At 44.5% G+C, this 13,461-nt stretch overlaps 1 protein-coding gene across 1 annotated transcript in view; it reads left to right on the forward strand.

Moving 5' to 3' along the window:
• The first annotated feature begins 401 nt into the window (after positions 1 to 401).
• PLB1 (phospholipase B1) overlaps positions 402 to 13,461 on the forward strand; it is a 74,420-nt gene continuing 61,360 nt past the window's right edge. Inside the window, exons 1-9 of the mRNA XM_072139954.1 lie at positions 402 to 519; positions 2,858 to 2,898; positions 6,720 to 6,780; positions 8,418 to 8,476; positions 8,719 to 8,759; positions 8,926 to 8,969; positions 10,811 to 10,865; positions 10,954 to 11,005; positions 13,025 to 13,102. Of these exons, the coding sequence (XP_071996055.1) occupies positions 456 to 519; positions 2,858 to 2,898; positions 6,720 to 6,780; positions 8,418 to 8,476; positions 8,719 to 8,759; positions 8,926 to 8,969; positions 10,811 to 10,865; positions 10,954 to 11,005; positions 13,025 to 13,102 (495 nt within the window). The 5' untranslated portion in view covers positions 402 to 455. The remainder of the gene's footprint in view (positions 520 to 2,857; positions 2,899 to 6,719; positions 6,781 to 8,417; positions 8,477 to 8,718; positions 8,760 to 8,925; positions 8,970 to 10,810; positions 10,866 to 10,953; positions 11,006 to 13,024; positions 13,103 to 13,461) is intronic.

Raw genomic sequence — 13,461 nt, forward strand, 5'->3', positions numbered from 1 at the left:
GGTGGGTCGTACTGACCCTGTTTCTCTTGCCTTAGATGTTCAGTGCCCCCATAGGATGAAGGGAAGTTTGATGTGATGTTTTTGACGCTTGCTGTTTGTTATATTTAGATCACGATGAGACCAGAGCGGACGCTGTCCTTTGTCAGGATTGTAGAGAGTCTGGGATGAGCTCCCCCCCCCCCCCCGCTATACATTGTCCGAAGATACAGTGACAGTCGTTCCTGGGGGGACTCATCACGTCAGATAAGATTTTACAAGTGTGACATTGAAATGTTTGTTGTCGTTATGACTTTTTATCGTGCGTTAGGCCCGGCCGGAGCTCTCAAAGGTGAAGATGATAAGACGGTTTATGGTTGCTTGGTTATCAGTCACACGCTAGGGGTATAAAAGCAGCTGGAGATGTAGGATGCTTGCTTCTTCATTGTAGCCACAGAACATAGAGAGAAGGTCCGGCCATGAGGGTCCACCTTGGAGGAGCTTTGTGCTTCCTAGTCACGCTCTCGCTGATTCATGTAGACGGTAAGTAGAGGGATGAGATATTATTATATGCATATTATATACTTAATGATGGGAATAACAGGAGGCTTCTCTGATGTTCCTCCATAAGGTAAAGTCATCCAGGACCTTGGGTTGTGGTGGGTTCCTCAGGGTCTGTAGAGGGTTTGTGGGTGGTGAGTGGAGGATAATCAGCTTCTAGATTCACAAAGTTGTAGAAAAGTACAGTCCAGCCCCGGAGATGTCTAGAAATGACAGGACCCTCAGGTCTTCTACCCAGAGATTAGAAGGTAAACGACGGTGGTCCTTGGTAGACCTAAAGGTCCTCATTGAAGACTCCAACATTCACAGGACTAAAGTGACGTTGGATGGGTTTTCTGAACTATTGGATATAGAACATCTAATAATTTAATACATTTTGGTCCTGGATGGTCCAAACCTTCTGCTCTAATAATTGGAATTTTACAATCTAACAAAATTGTAACTTACGGAAATAACGATACAATTTATAGACTTGATTATTACCAGGATGAGTAGACACAGGACATGTCTTCTGTTAGGGCACATGGTCCATGTGGTCCTCTGCATCGGCCGTTGTGGAGACATTTTAGAACACGTTACGTTCCCCTGATGTGTAGGGAGCCCGGTAACGGCTTTCCCTTTCGGATTGCTCCGTCTTTTTTCTGGATACATCACATCCACAATTACTAACAAAATGAAGATACATTTCCCATCTAAACATGACGGGAGATGGTGTTCTGTGCATCCCCTTACCCCCAAGTGACTTCTTAAGAAGTGGTATCATGCCCCTTTAAGATCTTAAAGGGGTTGTCCACTTTCAGCAAATTATTCATATGTTTTGTGTAAGGATATGAAAGTTATCTAACTGTCCAATTTACTTTCTGTATCAATTTCTCGTGGTTTTCTAGATCTCTGCTTGCTGTCCTACTATAGGAAGCTTCTCTGTTTCCTTCCAGTGGATAGAAATCTGTCCATGGTCATGTGATATTACACAGGTGCAGGAGCCGCAGGAGCTCTGATGACTCTCTGTCATACTACCGGCTTGTGCACCTGTGTGACATCACATGACCATGGATGGATTTCTATCCACTGGAAGTAAACGTAGAAGTTTTCTATAGCAGGACAGCAAGCAGAGATCTAGAAAACCGTGAGGAAATGATAAAGTAAATATATTGGACAATTGTATAACTTTTTATTACACAAACAATATCAATTATTTGCTGAAAGTGGACGACCCCTTTAAAGATTTCCAAGTCTGTTGTCAAGACTTTACTAACATATTGTAACTACAGGCATCAGATGGTCCCTGGGAGATTGTCCCTTTATCCTGGTAGTCCTAGGTAGTCCTAGGTAGTCCTAGGTAGTACTGATAGTCCTAGGGCACAGGATGCCCACCCCTACTATGTGCCCTTCATAACATGGAGGGGTCTTTGGACCACCAAAGTCTACGAGCCCATGGACTTCCCGTCCCTTTGGTTAGCCAAGGGGGAGGGAACAATGGAAAACCCCTTTAAGGAGAAAGTTTAGTTTTTAATAAACTTCGGTAACTTTTTAACACTCTAGTGGCTGGGCCGCACCGGTACTGTAATTGTTCTCTATTCCCACCTTCTATTGATCCATCCGGGTCTAATCTCTGGCGTCCTGTCCTTGGGACGCAGATAACTCGGCATCACAGATAGCGATGTATATAATATACTCAGGATATTATCTTTATTACAGACACTTTCCACCTAAAATCAATGTACAAGGAGATATTCTCCCACTTTCTATTATACTTTGTGTTACTGGAGCCCAGAGAGCCCTTTATACTATTTATTGGCTGCACTCCTTGTATGACTGCAGGATCTGACTACACAGGGCTTGTAGTCTGTAACCATAGAGACACGTAGCTCTGCACCGGAGAGCTTTAATCACATTCTCAGACACATTACTGCAGGATCTGACTACACAGGGCTTGTAGTCTGTAACCATAGAGACACGTAGCTCTGCACCAGAGAGCATTAATCACATTCTCAGACACATGACTGCAGGATCTGACTACACAGGGCTTGTAGTCTGTAACCATAGAGACACATAGCTCTGCACCGGAGAGCTTTAATCACATTCTCAGACACATGACTGCAGGATCTGACTACACAGGGCTTGTAGTCTGTAACCATAGAGACACGTAGCTCTGCACAGGAGATGTGGTACAGGTTTTGTAGTAGCTGATAGTTGTACCTTCATCGGCCTCAGTTACGATTGTAATTTTGTGATGTTTTTTCGGGTAGAGTGACCTCCGAGTGACCGATCACTTACTGTCACTATAACTTACTGTATACTATACCTTTCCTTATTTTAGGAACCCCAGTGGGGAATGCGAAGGAAGTGTCAAGAAATCCGGTAAGAGGCTGCCATGTGTGATACTGCTGTATCTAATCCTGTTATGTGCTATGCTGTCCAAAAAGGGGGTGTATCTAAGCCTAGCTTAGGATTCTGCATTGCTGTATGTAAGCAAACCATTTGCAATACAAACCTCTCATGTATCAGTGTCTTCTGAGCTTGTGTATCTAAGCCTCTCATGTGTAATAGTGTGGCTGTATCTAAGACTAACAGTACTGCTGTAAGCCTTTTATCTATGATACTGTCTCCTGTGTTCATTTATCTAAGCCTCTCAGGTATCTAAGCCTTTTTGGTATTGCACTAACATCTTAGCTGTTGTATCTAAGTCCCTCATGTATTACACTGTCTTCTGAGCTCATGTATCTAAGCCTCTCACTGTCTTCTGAGCTCATGTATGTAAGCCTCTCACTGTCTTCTGAGCTCATGTATCTAAGCCTCTCACTGTCTTCTGAGCTCATGTATCTAAGCTTCTCACTGTCTTCTGAGCTCATGTATGTAAGCCTCTCACTGTCTTCTGAGCTCATGTATCTAAGCTTCTCACTATCTTCTGAGCTCATGTATCTAAGCCTCTCACTGTCTTCTGAGCTCATGTATCTAAGCCTCTCACTGTCTTCTGAGCTGATGTATCTAAGCCTCTCATGTATTACACTGTCTTCTGTGATCATGTATCTAAGCCTCTCTCATGTGTGAGACTGTCTTCTGAGATCTTGTATCTAAGCCTCTCACTGTCTTCTGAGCTCATGTATCTAAGCCTCTCACTGTCTTCTGAGCTCATGTATCTAAGCCTCTCATGTGTGATGCTGTCTTCTGAGCTCATGTATCTAAGCCTCTCACTGTCTTCTGAGATCATGTATCTAAGCCTCTCACTGTCTTCTGAGCTCATGTATCTAAGCCTCTCATGTGTGATGCTGTCTTCTGAGCTCATGTATCTAAGCCTCTCACTGTCTTCTGAGCTCATGTATCTAAGCCTCTCTCATGTATTACACTGTTTTCTGAGCTCATGTATCTAAGCCTCTCACTGTCTTCTGAGCTCATGTATCTAAGCCTCTCACTGTCTTCTGAGCTCATGTATCTAAGGCTCTCATGTGTGATACTGTCTTCTGAGCTCATGTATCGAAGCCTCTCACTGTCTTCTGAGCTCATGTATCTAAGCCTCTCACTGTCTTCTGAGCTCATGTATCTAAGCCTCTCACTGTCTTCTGAGCTCATGTATCTAAGCCTCTGCTGTGTGATACTGTCTTCTGAGCTCATGTATCCAAGCCTCTCACTGTCTTCTGAGCTCATGTATCTAAGCCTCTCACTGTCTTCTGAGCTCATGTATCTAAGCCTCTCTCATGTATTACACTGTCTTCTGAGCTCATGTATCTAAGCCTCTCATGTGTGATACTGTCTTCTGAGCTCATGTATCCAAGCCTCTCACTGTCTTCTGAGCTCATGTATCTAAGCCTCTCACTGTCTTCTGAGCTCATGTATCTAAGCCTCTCACTGTCTTCTGAGCTCATGTATCTAAGCCTCTCACTGTCTTCTGAGCTCATGTATCTAAGCCTCTCATGTGTGATACTGTCTTCTGAGCTCATGTATCTAAGCCTCTCACTGTCTTCTGAGCTCATGTATCTAAGCCTCTGCTGTGTGATACTGTCTTCTGAGCTCATGTATCTAAGCCTCTCACTGTCTTCTGAGCTCATGTATCTAAGCCTCTCACTGTCTTCTGAGCTCATGTATCTAAGCCTCTGCTGTGTGATACTGTCTTCTGAGCTCATGTATCTAAGCCTCTCACTGTCTTCTGAATTCATGTATCTAAGCCTCTCACTGTCTTCTGAGCTCATGTATCTAAGCCTCTCACTGTCTTCTGAATTCATGTATCTAAGCCTCTCACTGTCTTCTGAGCTCATGTATCTAAGCCTCTGCTGTGTGATACTGTCTTCTGAGCTCATGTATGTAAGCCTCTCACTGTCTTCTGAGATCATGTATCTAAGCCTCTCACTGTCTTCTGAGCTCATGTATCTAAGCCTCTCACTGTCTTCTGAGCTCATGTATCTAAGCCTCTCACTGTCTTCTGAGCTCATGTATCTAAGCCTCTGCTGTGTGATACTGTCTTCTGAGCTCATGTATCTAAGCCTCTCACTGTCTTCTGAGCTCATGTATCTAAGCCTCTCACTGTCTTCTGAGCTCATGTATCTAAGCCTCTCACTGTCTTCTGAGCTCATGTATCTAAGCCTCTCACTGTCTTCTGAGCTCATGTATCTAAGCCTCTCACTGTCTTCTGAGCTCATGTATCTAAGCCTCTCACTGTCTTCTGAGCTCATGTATCTAAGCCTCTCACTGTCTTCTGAGCTCATGTATCTAAGCCTCTCATGTGTGATGCTGTCTTCTGAGCTCATGTATCTAAGCCTCTCACTGTCTTCTGAGCTCATGTATGTAAGCCTCTCACTGTCTTCTGAGCTCATGTATCTAAGCCTCTCACTGTCTTCTGAGATCATGTATCTAAGCCTCTGCTGTGTGATACTGTCTTCTGAGCTCATGTATCTAAGCCTCTCACTGTCTTCTGAGCTCATGTATCTAAGCCTCTCACTGTCTTCTGAGCTCATGTATCTAAGCCTCTGCTGTGTGATACTGTCTTCTGAGCTCATGTATCTAAGCCTCTCACTGTCTTCTGAATTCATGTATCTAAGCCTCTCACTGTCTTCTGAGCTCATGTATCTAAGCCTCTCACTGTCTTCTGAATTCATGTATCTAAGCCTCTCACTGTCTTCTGAGCTCATGTATCTAAGCCTCTGCTGTGTGATACTGTCTTCTGAGCTCATGTATGTAAGCCTCTCACTGTCTTCTGAGATCATGTATCTAAGCCTCTCACTGTCTTCTGAGCTCATGTATCTAAGCCTCTCACTGTCTTCTGAGCTCATGTATCTAAGCCTCTCACTGTCTTCTGAGCTCATGTATCTAAGCCTCTGCTGTGTGATACTGTCTTCTGAGCTCATGTATCTAAGCCTCTCACTGTCTTCTGAGCTCATGTATCTAAGCCTCTCACTGTCTTCTGAGCTCATGTATCTAAGCCTCTCACTGTCTTCTGAGCTCATGTATCTAAGCCTCTCACTGTCTTCTGAGCTCATGTATCTAAGCCTCTCACTGTCTTCTGAGCTCATGTATCTAAGCCTCTCACTGTCTTCTGAGCTCATGTATCTAAGCCTCTCACTGTCTTCTGAGCTCATGTATCTAAGCCTCTCATGTGTGATGCTGTCTTCTGAGCTCATGTATCTAAGCCTCTCACTGTCTTCTGAGCTCATGTATGTAAGCCTCTCACTGTCTTCTGAGCTCATGTATCTAAGCCTCTCACTGTCTTCTGAGCTCATGTATCTAAGCCTCTGCTGTGTGATACTGTCTTCTGAGCTCATGTATCTAAGCCTCTCTCATGTGTGGGACTGTCTTCTGAGCTCATGTATCTAAGCCTCTCACTGTCTTCTGAGCTCATGTATCTAAGCCTCTCACTGTCTTCTGAGCTCATGTATCTAAGCCTCGCACTGTCTTCTGAGCTCATGTATCTAAGCCTCTCACTGTCTTCTGAGCTCATGTATCTAAGCCTCTGCTGTGTGATACTGTCTTCTGAGCTCATGTATGTAAGCCTCTCACTGTCTTCTGAGCTCATGTATCTAAGCCTCTCCTGTGTGATACTCTCTCAGTAGCCTATGGCCTCCAGTAACTCTTTGCGCTATTGATCTTTACGTTAATGGAGATATTGATTGGCGCGGCGCCCGCTGTGACTGTACAAAGGCTGATGTCCTGATATTACTGCAGGTTCATTAAACTCCTATTATCTTCCGCAGAGATACTTGTTACCATGTGTCAGTAACAGCAACAGGAAATCTGCCCCGGAAGCCACATCAGGTGAGCGCCCCCTGTGTCTATGGGGGGAGGCTTCCGTCTGTAGTCAGAGCTCATCATTGGTGGGATCCTTCAGAGGGGACGATCACATAATGTAGAAGGGACCTCCCTGGTCTTCACTCTTTAACCCCTGTACAGGGATCTTGGCTTCTCTGCCACCAGGTCGCTAGCTCTTGAAGTTGTAGGTGAGAGACGCCCTGGGGACAACACTGGACACTTCTATAAAGCAGCAGAGGACGGACAAAGAGCGGAGTATGTGCAGAATCAGTGGTCAGGCTTTAGGTTGAGGAGGACAGCAGAGATACAAAGTCAGAGACAGGTCAAGGTCAAAGCAGTAACAATTGCAAAATCATTAAAGGGAACCTGTCACCAGGGACCTCATTTTCCCTACAGACAGGTTACAGGAGCCCCTCACACCTGCAGGGCACAGCTGCCTTTCTGCTTTCTCTATTCATTTGCATTACAATATAATTGTGTGTTATAACTTACCTTGCACCCTGATAGAATCCTCTGTGTAGTCCCAGGGGTTGGGCTTTTGTTTAGATGCATTTCAAAAAACATGTGACTTGTCTGTGCTGCTCACTCCTCAACTCTCAACCCCCATCTTTGTGCTCCGGTACAGCTCCTCTCTCTCCCACTGATGTCATCTCACCAGGCTCCTCCCACTCCCACTGGTGTCCTCTCACCAGGCTCCTCCCACTGATGTCATCTCACCAGGCTGTGACCTCTGTGAAGGAGCAGGAGGGAGGAGCTGTACAGGAGCACAAGGGTGGGGGCTGAGAGCTGAGGCAAGTCACATGTTTTTTGAAATGCATCCAAACCAAAGCACAACCCCTGGGACTATACAGATGATTCTGTCAGGGTGCAAGGTAAGTTATAACACACAATTATATTGTAATGCAAATGCTTAGAAAAGGCAGCTGTGCCCTGCAGGTGTGAGGGGCTCCTGTAACCTGTCTTTGCTGAAAATGAGGTCCCTGGTGACAGGTTCCCTTTCAGTAGAAAACCTTGTACAACCAACTTCACAAGGAACCTCTAGTGGAAGGCGCCTTAGAAGAGCAGCGGCTGGAGAAGGTTGGTGGGGAACATATAAAGGGGTGCACTGACCCTTTACATTCCAGCAGGGAGGTAGCACAGCCAAGACCACCAGAAGAACTGGGAGACGGGGGGCTCATTACGAACAGTGTTGGACTGGGTTTCCTTAGGCCCACCAGAGAAAATCAATCTGGGGGCCCACTATTCATCATCCCCCAGGAAATATACTCTAGCAGCCTTCAAATTGTGTTTTTTTCTGATGGACCTCTGGGGTTCAGTATTGGGTTGAGCAGGGGCCCACCGGAGGATCCTCTGGTACTCTGGTGGGACAGTCCGACACTGATTACAAAGTATTACAAAGAATCACCAAGTATCTTCATTCTCCCAAGATCCTGAGACTCTGTGTAGCCTCCACCTAAAGATAATGGATCACTCACTGGTTCTTCACTGTAGTCCGGATGCTGATACCCTCTAATATACAACTGATAGAGCAGCCAGAACCGACAATAACCCAAAGACCAAAGGTCATCAGAGAATGTGTAGCTTCTAGGACTGTATCAGGTCCGAGCTTCAGGGTCCATTTATATCATGTGTTTCCATTGCAGCTCATTCCTTGTCACCTTCAGACATCAAAGTGATTTCGTCGCTTCGGAGATTGAAAATTGTAAGTGACGAGTAAAATCTTTGACTGCTACAAAAATATGAAACATAAATATTCGAGTGTTGATCGCTCCCTTCATACAAATCATCCGATTACGGACAGAACCCACTGATCTCGCCGTGTCCTGATCCGATTTGTAGCAATCATTGCAGGAAGTTCCACGATAGATTTTTGATAGATTAATGTGTTACATATTATACATATTACACAATCACCTGGGATATAACGTTCCCTGTATTCCACAGAAATCCGATACGGATCATCGCGCCGCCGATCTGGCCTCAAGGTAAGTTCATGAACTCGGCTGTAATCTTGGGTCTGTATCTAATACGTCCAATCACGTGTCATCATAAAATCCCTGAATCACAGGCGTTATCACGTGATGTCATATATTAGTTATAACGACCGGGGGGCGAGAAGCCAACTCATCTCTTTCCTTATTACCCCTGCAGCTTGGAGGAGACGCTCCTGAGGGCCAGCCAGGCCACCGAATTATGTAAGTCCCATCACTGCCTACACACATGACATAGATGCTGCCTTCCTATACAATGGATACTGACATGTAGTTCTGCTTGCTGTCAAGGAATGTTAGAAATTATTTGCTACATTGTAAAGATTAAAGTGAACCCAAGGAACTTTAACAAACTTTGTTACTCCAAAACTCCCGCTCTTTCATCATCATTTGGGATTTTGGCGCACGCAATCGGATTGTGGCGCATCGGCGCCGGCATGCATGCGACGGAAATCGGGGGGCGTGGCCGAACGAAAACCCGACGGATTCGGAAAAACCGCCGCATTTAAGAAAAGTGTTGCGGAGCTTGCACTTACCATCACTAGGAATAGGCCGGTGAACTTGAGTGCGTTCCGATGCTTTTCAGCGCAGCAGCGCCACCTGGTGGACGTCGGAGGAACTACCTTAGTGAATCCCGGCCGGACCCGAATCCACTGTGGAGAACGCGCCGCTGGATCGCGAATGGACCGGGTAAGTAAATGTGCCCCATTATGTAGAAGTACTGTGCAGTGGAAGAGCTATAAAACCTAATATTATCTCCAGCAGTCTCCTTCTCTGCCATTAACTCTCCTCTCTTGCTAAGAAGCATTTGCAGGGTCTTATAACACATTAGAGAGAAGTACTGACCTATAATGATGGGAATAAAGCACTTGGGGTGAGATAGAAACTTACCACTATCTGCAGCAGCCTTTTTCTGTGCTTCTCTCACTAAGAAGCATCAGTAGGAACATATAGGAAATGATAGAGAAGAACTGACCAGTGCTGATGGAAAAAAGCACTTGGGGTGATATAGAAAATTACTATTATCTGCAGCAGCCTCTGTCTGTGTTTCTCTTCTATCACTCAGAAGCATTAGTAGGATAATATATGATATATGATAAACAAAAATTGATCTTTACTAATATGAATAAAGCACATGGGGTTAGGTAGAAACTCACTATTATCTGCAGCATTATCTGTCTGTTCCCTTAACTCTCTTCTCTAGCTAAGAAGCATTTGCAGGGTCACATAGGACACTATAGAAAAATACTGACCTGTAATGATGGGAATAAAGCACATGGGGTGAGATAGAAACTTACTATTATCTCCAGGAGCCTCTACCTGTACATCTCGGAGGCATAAGTAATATCATATAGGACAATATAGAGAAGTATTGACCTGTACTGATGGGAATAAAGCACTTACCATTATCTGCAGCAGGCTTTGTATGTGTCTCTCCTGTATCACTCAGCAGTAGGGTCATGTATGACATTATAGAGAAGTGCTGGGCACTTGGGGTGAGATAGAAAACTTATCTCTAGCAGCCTCTGTCTTCTTTCCTCAGTAATGTGTTACCTCTGTGAGCTGCAGTCAGTCTTGCTCTAACAAGATGGATTCAGCAGAGATTTTTAGTCTTAAAGTTTCTTAGATTTTCTTTCACTACTGATTTACGCAGTTTGTTAATATGTAGGGAGCAGAGAGTTTCTCTCTCTGTGTCACATGGTCAGAGTTCCTTCTGTATATGGCCGCAGCAGTAAAGAACATCACATCTTATCTTATCAGTGACACGATAACAGGATGATGATGTACAGAGATACAGACGTATCTCATCTGTAGATACAATGTATCACAGTCCCCAAAACCTATTTTGCTACTTTTTGAGCCCACGATTTGGACATGTCAGACATATCCCCCTCCAGATACTCCGTAATCTGCTCCGATCATGAAGGTGTTTTATTACCCCATAGCCCCACAGCGCCCCCCTGCAGGGCAAAATAAGCAGAGAAATCATAACATGATGTATTTAATATTTTTGTATCATCTTCATCATAAATTTTTATTTACAGTTGTTGGACAAAAGTTGCGCCAATCAATAGCCAATATTTCCCCGGCGCCCCAGGGGTGAGTAATAATGGGGGAGCCGGGAATATCTCAGGGGGAGAGGTGGCCGCATCTCCTGGATAGATAGAATACACTTTGTGTCTTATAGTCTCCTGCTGGATGAAGCCAAGAATCTGGTGGAAAGGCTCCGGGAGAGTGCGGTGAGTGCAGAGACTTCTCCTCCGATGCTGCAAAGAGCGAAGACTAAAACCACATTCACACCAGGATCCTGACACCTGATGGAGCCAGATCATCAGCATCTCTTCTTCTCTCCCTCCTGATCCTTCTCTCTCTCCTTTTCTTCCTCCTGCTCCTTCTCTATCTCTTCTTCTCTTCCTCCTGCTCCTTCTCTATCTCTTCTCCTCTTCCTCCTGCTCCTTCTCTATCTCTTCCTCCTGCTCCTTCTCTATCTCTTCTTCTCTCCCTCCTGCTCCTTCTCTATCTCTTCTTCTCTCCCTCCTGATCCTTCTCTATCTCTTCTTCTCTTCTTCATGATCCTTCTCTATCTCTTCTCTTCCTCCTGATCCTTCTCTGTCTCTTCCTCTCTTCCTCCTGATCCTTCTCTATCTCTTCTCCTCTTCCTCCTGATCCTTCTCTATCTCTTCCTCTCTTCCTTCTGATCCTTCTCTATCTCTTCCTCTCTTCCTCCTGATCCTTCTCCATCTCTTCTCCTCTTCCTCCTGATCCTTCTCTATCTGTTCTTCTCTTCCTCCTGATCCTTCTCTATCTCTTCTTCTCTTCCTCCTAATCCTTCTCTATCTCTTCCTCCTGATTCTTCTCTATGTCTTCTTCTCTTCCTCCTGATCCTTCTCTATCTCTTCTTCCTCCTCCTCCTGCTCCTTCTCTATCTCTTCTTCTCTTCCTCCTAATCCTTCTCTATCTCTTCCTCCTGATTCTTCTCTATGTCTTCTTCTCTTCCTCCTGATCCTTCTCTATCTCTTCTTCCTCCTCCTCCTGATCCTTCTCTATCTCTTCTTCTCTTCCTCCTGATCCTTCTCTATCTCTTCTTCTCTTCCTCCTGATCCTTCTCTATCTCTTCTTCTCTTCCTCCTGATCCTTCTCTATTTCTTCTTCTCTTCCTCCCGATCCTTCTCTATCTCTTCCTCTCCTCCCTCTGATCCTTCTCTATCTCTTCCTCTCTTCCTCCTGATCCTTTTCTATCTCTTCTCCTCTTCCTCCTGATCCTTCTCTATCTCTTCTTCTCTTCCTCCTGATCATTCTCTATCTCTTCTTCTCTTCCTCCTGATCATTCTCTATCTCTTCTTCTCTTCCTCCTGATCATTCTCTATCTATTCTTCTCTCCCTCCTGATCCTTCTCTCTCTCCTTCTCTCCCTCCTGATCCTTCTCTCTCTCCTTTTCTTCCTCCTGATCCTTCTCTATCTCTTCTTCTCTTCTTCCTGATCATTCTCTATCTCGTGTTCTCTTCCTTATGCTCCTTCTCCTTCTCTTCTTCTTTTCCTCCTTATTCCTCTCATAAATCCAATAGTCACAATAAAACAACATGTTCATCTTTTCCTCAATATTATCTGCTGCTTTTCCTCATTTCTTCTTTTCATCCTTCCTCTACATTCTTCTTCTTTCTTCTACATTCTCCAATTTCTCCTTTTTTTCGCTATATTTTTCTTTCTTAATCAATTTTTTCTGCCTACATTCAGTTCTCTTTCTTTTACTCCACTTCCTCATTTTCTTTCTTTTCTTCTCCTCCTTCCCTTTTACATTTACTTTCTTCTTGTTTTCTTTGTCTTCAATTTTCTTCTCCTCTTTCCGCTCCTTTTTCACCTTTTTTCTTAACTTTTCTTATTATTATTTCTTCTTCTCCACCTTATTCCTTTATCTTTCTCCTTCTTGATTTTCTTCCATTCCTTCTCATTTTATATTTACTTTCTTCTTATTTTCCTTGTCTCCTCCACTGTCTCTTCTTCTTTCCCTCCTTCAGTTACTTTCTTATTCTTCTTCTCCTTATTCTTCTCCTCCTTCTTCCTCTACTTTCCCGTTTTACTTCTTCTTTTTTGTAGTTCCTCTGTCTGGTTGCTCTTTTCTTCCTTCTTGTGATGCCCCAGTTGTGTCTTCCCTTTCCTCTTCATCTTTCCGCTTGTCTTTCTTCTGTTGTTACTTTATCTTCTTTTTGGTTGTTTCTTTTTCATGGCTTTTATATCATAAAGTTTCCTCTTTTCCTTAGACTGTATCTCTGGCCAATGACTGGAAGATGATTCTGCTATTTGTGGCAGCGGAAGATCCTTGTGGCTTCTGTGTTCAGGTAAATAAGAAACTTTGTTTCCAAAATCGAGACATATGGATGGACTGGACCAAGACATTGGGGGTCATTTACTAAGGGCCCGATTCGCGTTTTCCCGACGTGTTACCCGAATATTTCCGATTTGCGCCGATTTCCCCTGAATTGGCCCGGGATTTTGCCGCACGCGATCGGATTGTGGCGCATCGGCGCCGGCATGCACACAACGGAAATCGGGGGCGTGGCCGAACGAAAACCCGACGGATTCGGAAAAACCGCCGCATTTAAAAAAAGAAAAGTGTCGCAGAGCTTGCACTTACCTTCACTAGGAATAGGCCGGTGAACTTAAGTGCGTTCCGATGCTCTTCAGCGCAGCAGCGCCA

Source organism: Engystomops pustulosus, chromosome 3, assembly GCF_040894005.1.
Source record: "Engystomops pustulosus chromosome 3, aEngPut4.maternal, whole genome shotgun sequence".
In the NCBI taxonomy this organism is placed as follows: Eukaryota; Metazoa; Chordata; class Amphibia; order Anura; family Leptodactylidae; genus Engystomops; species Engystomops pustulosus.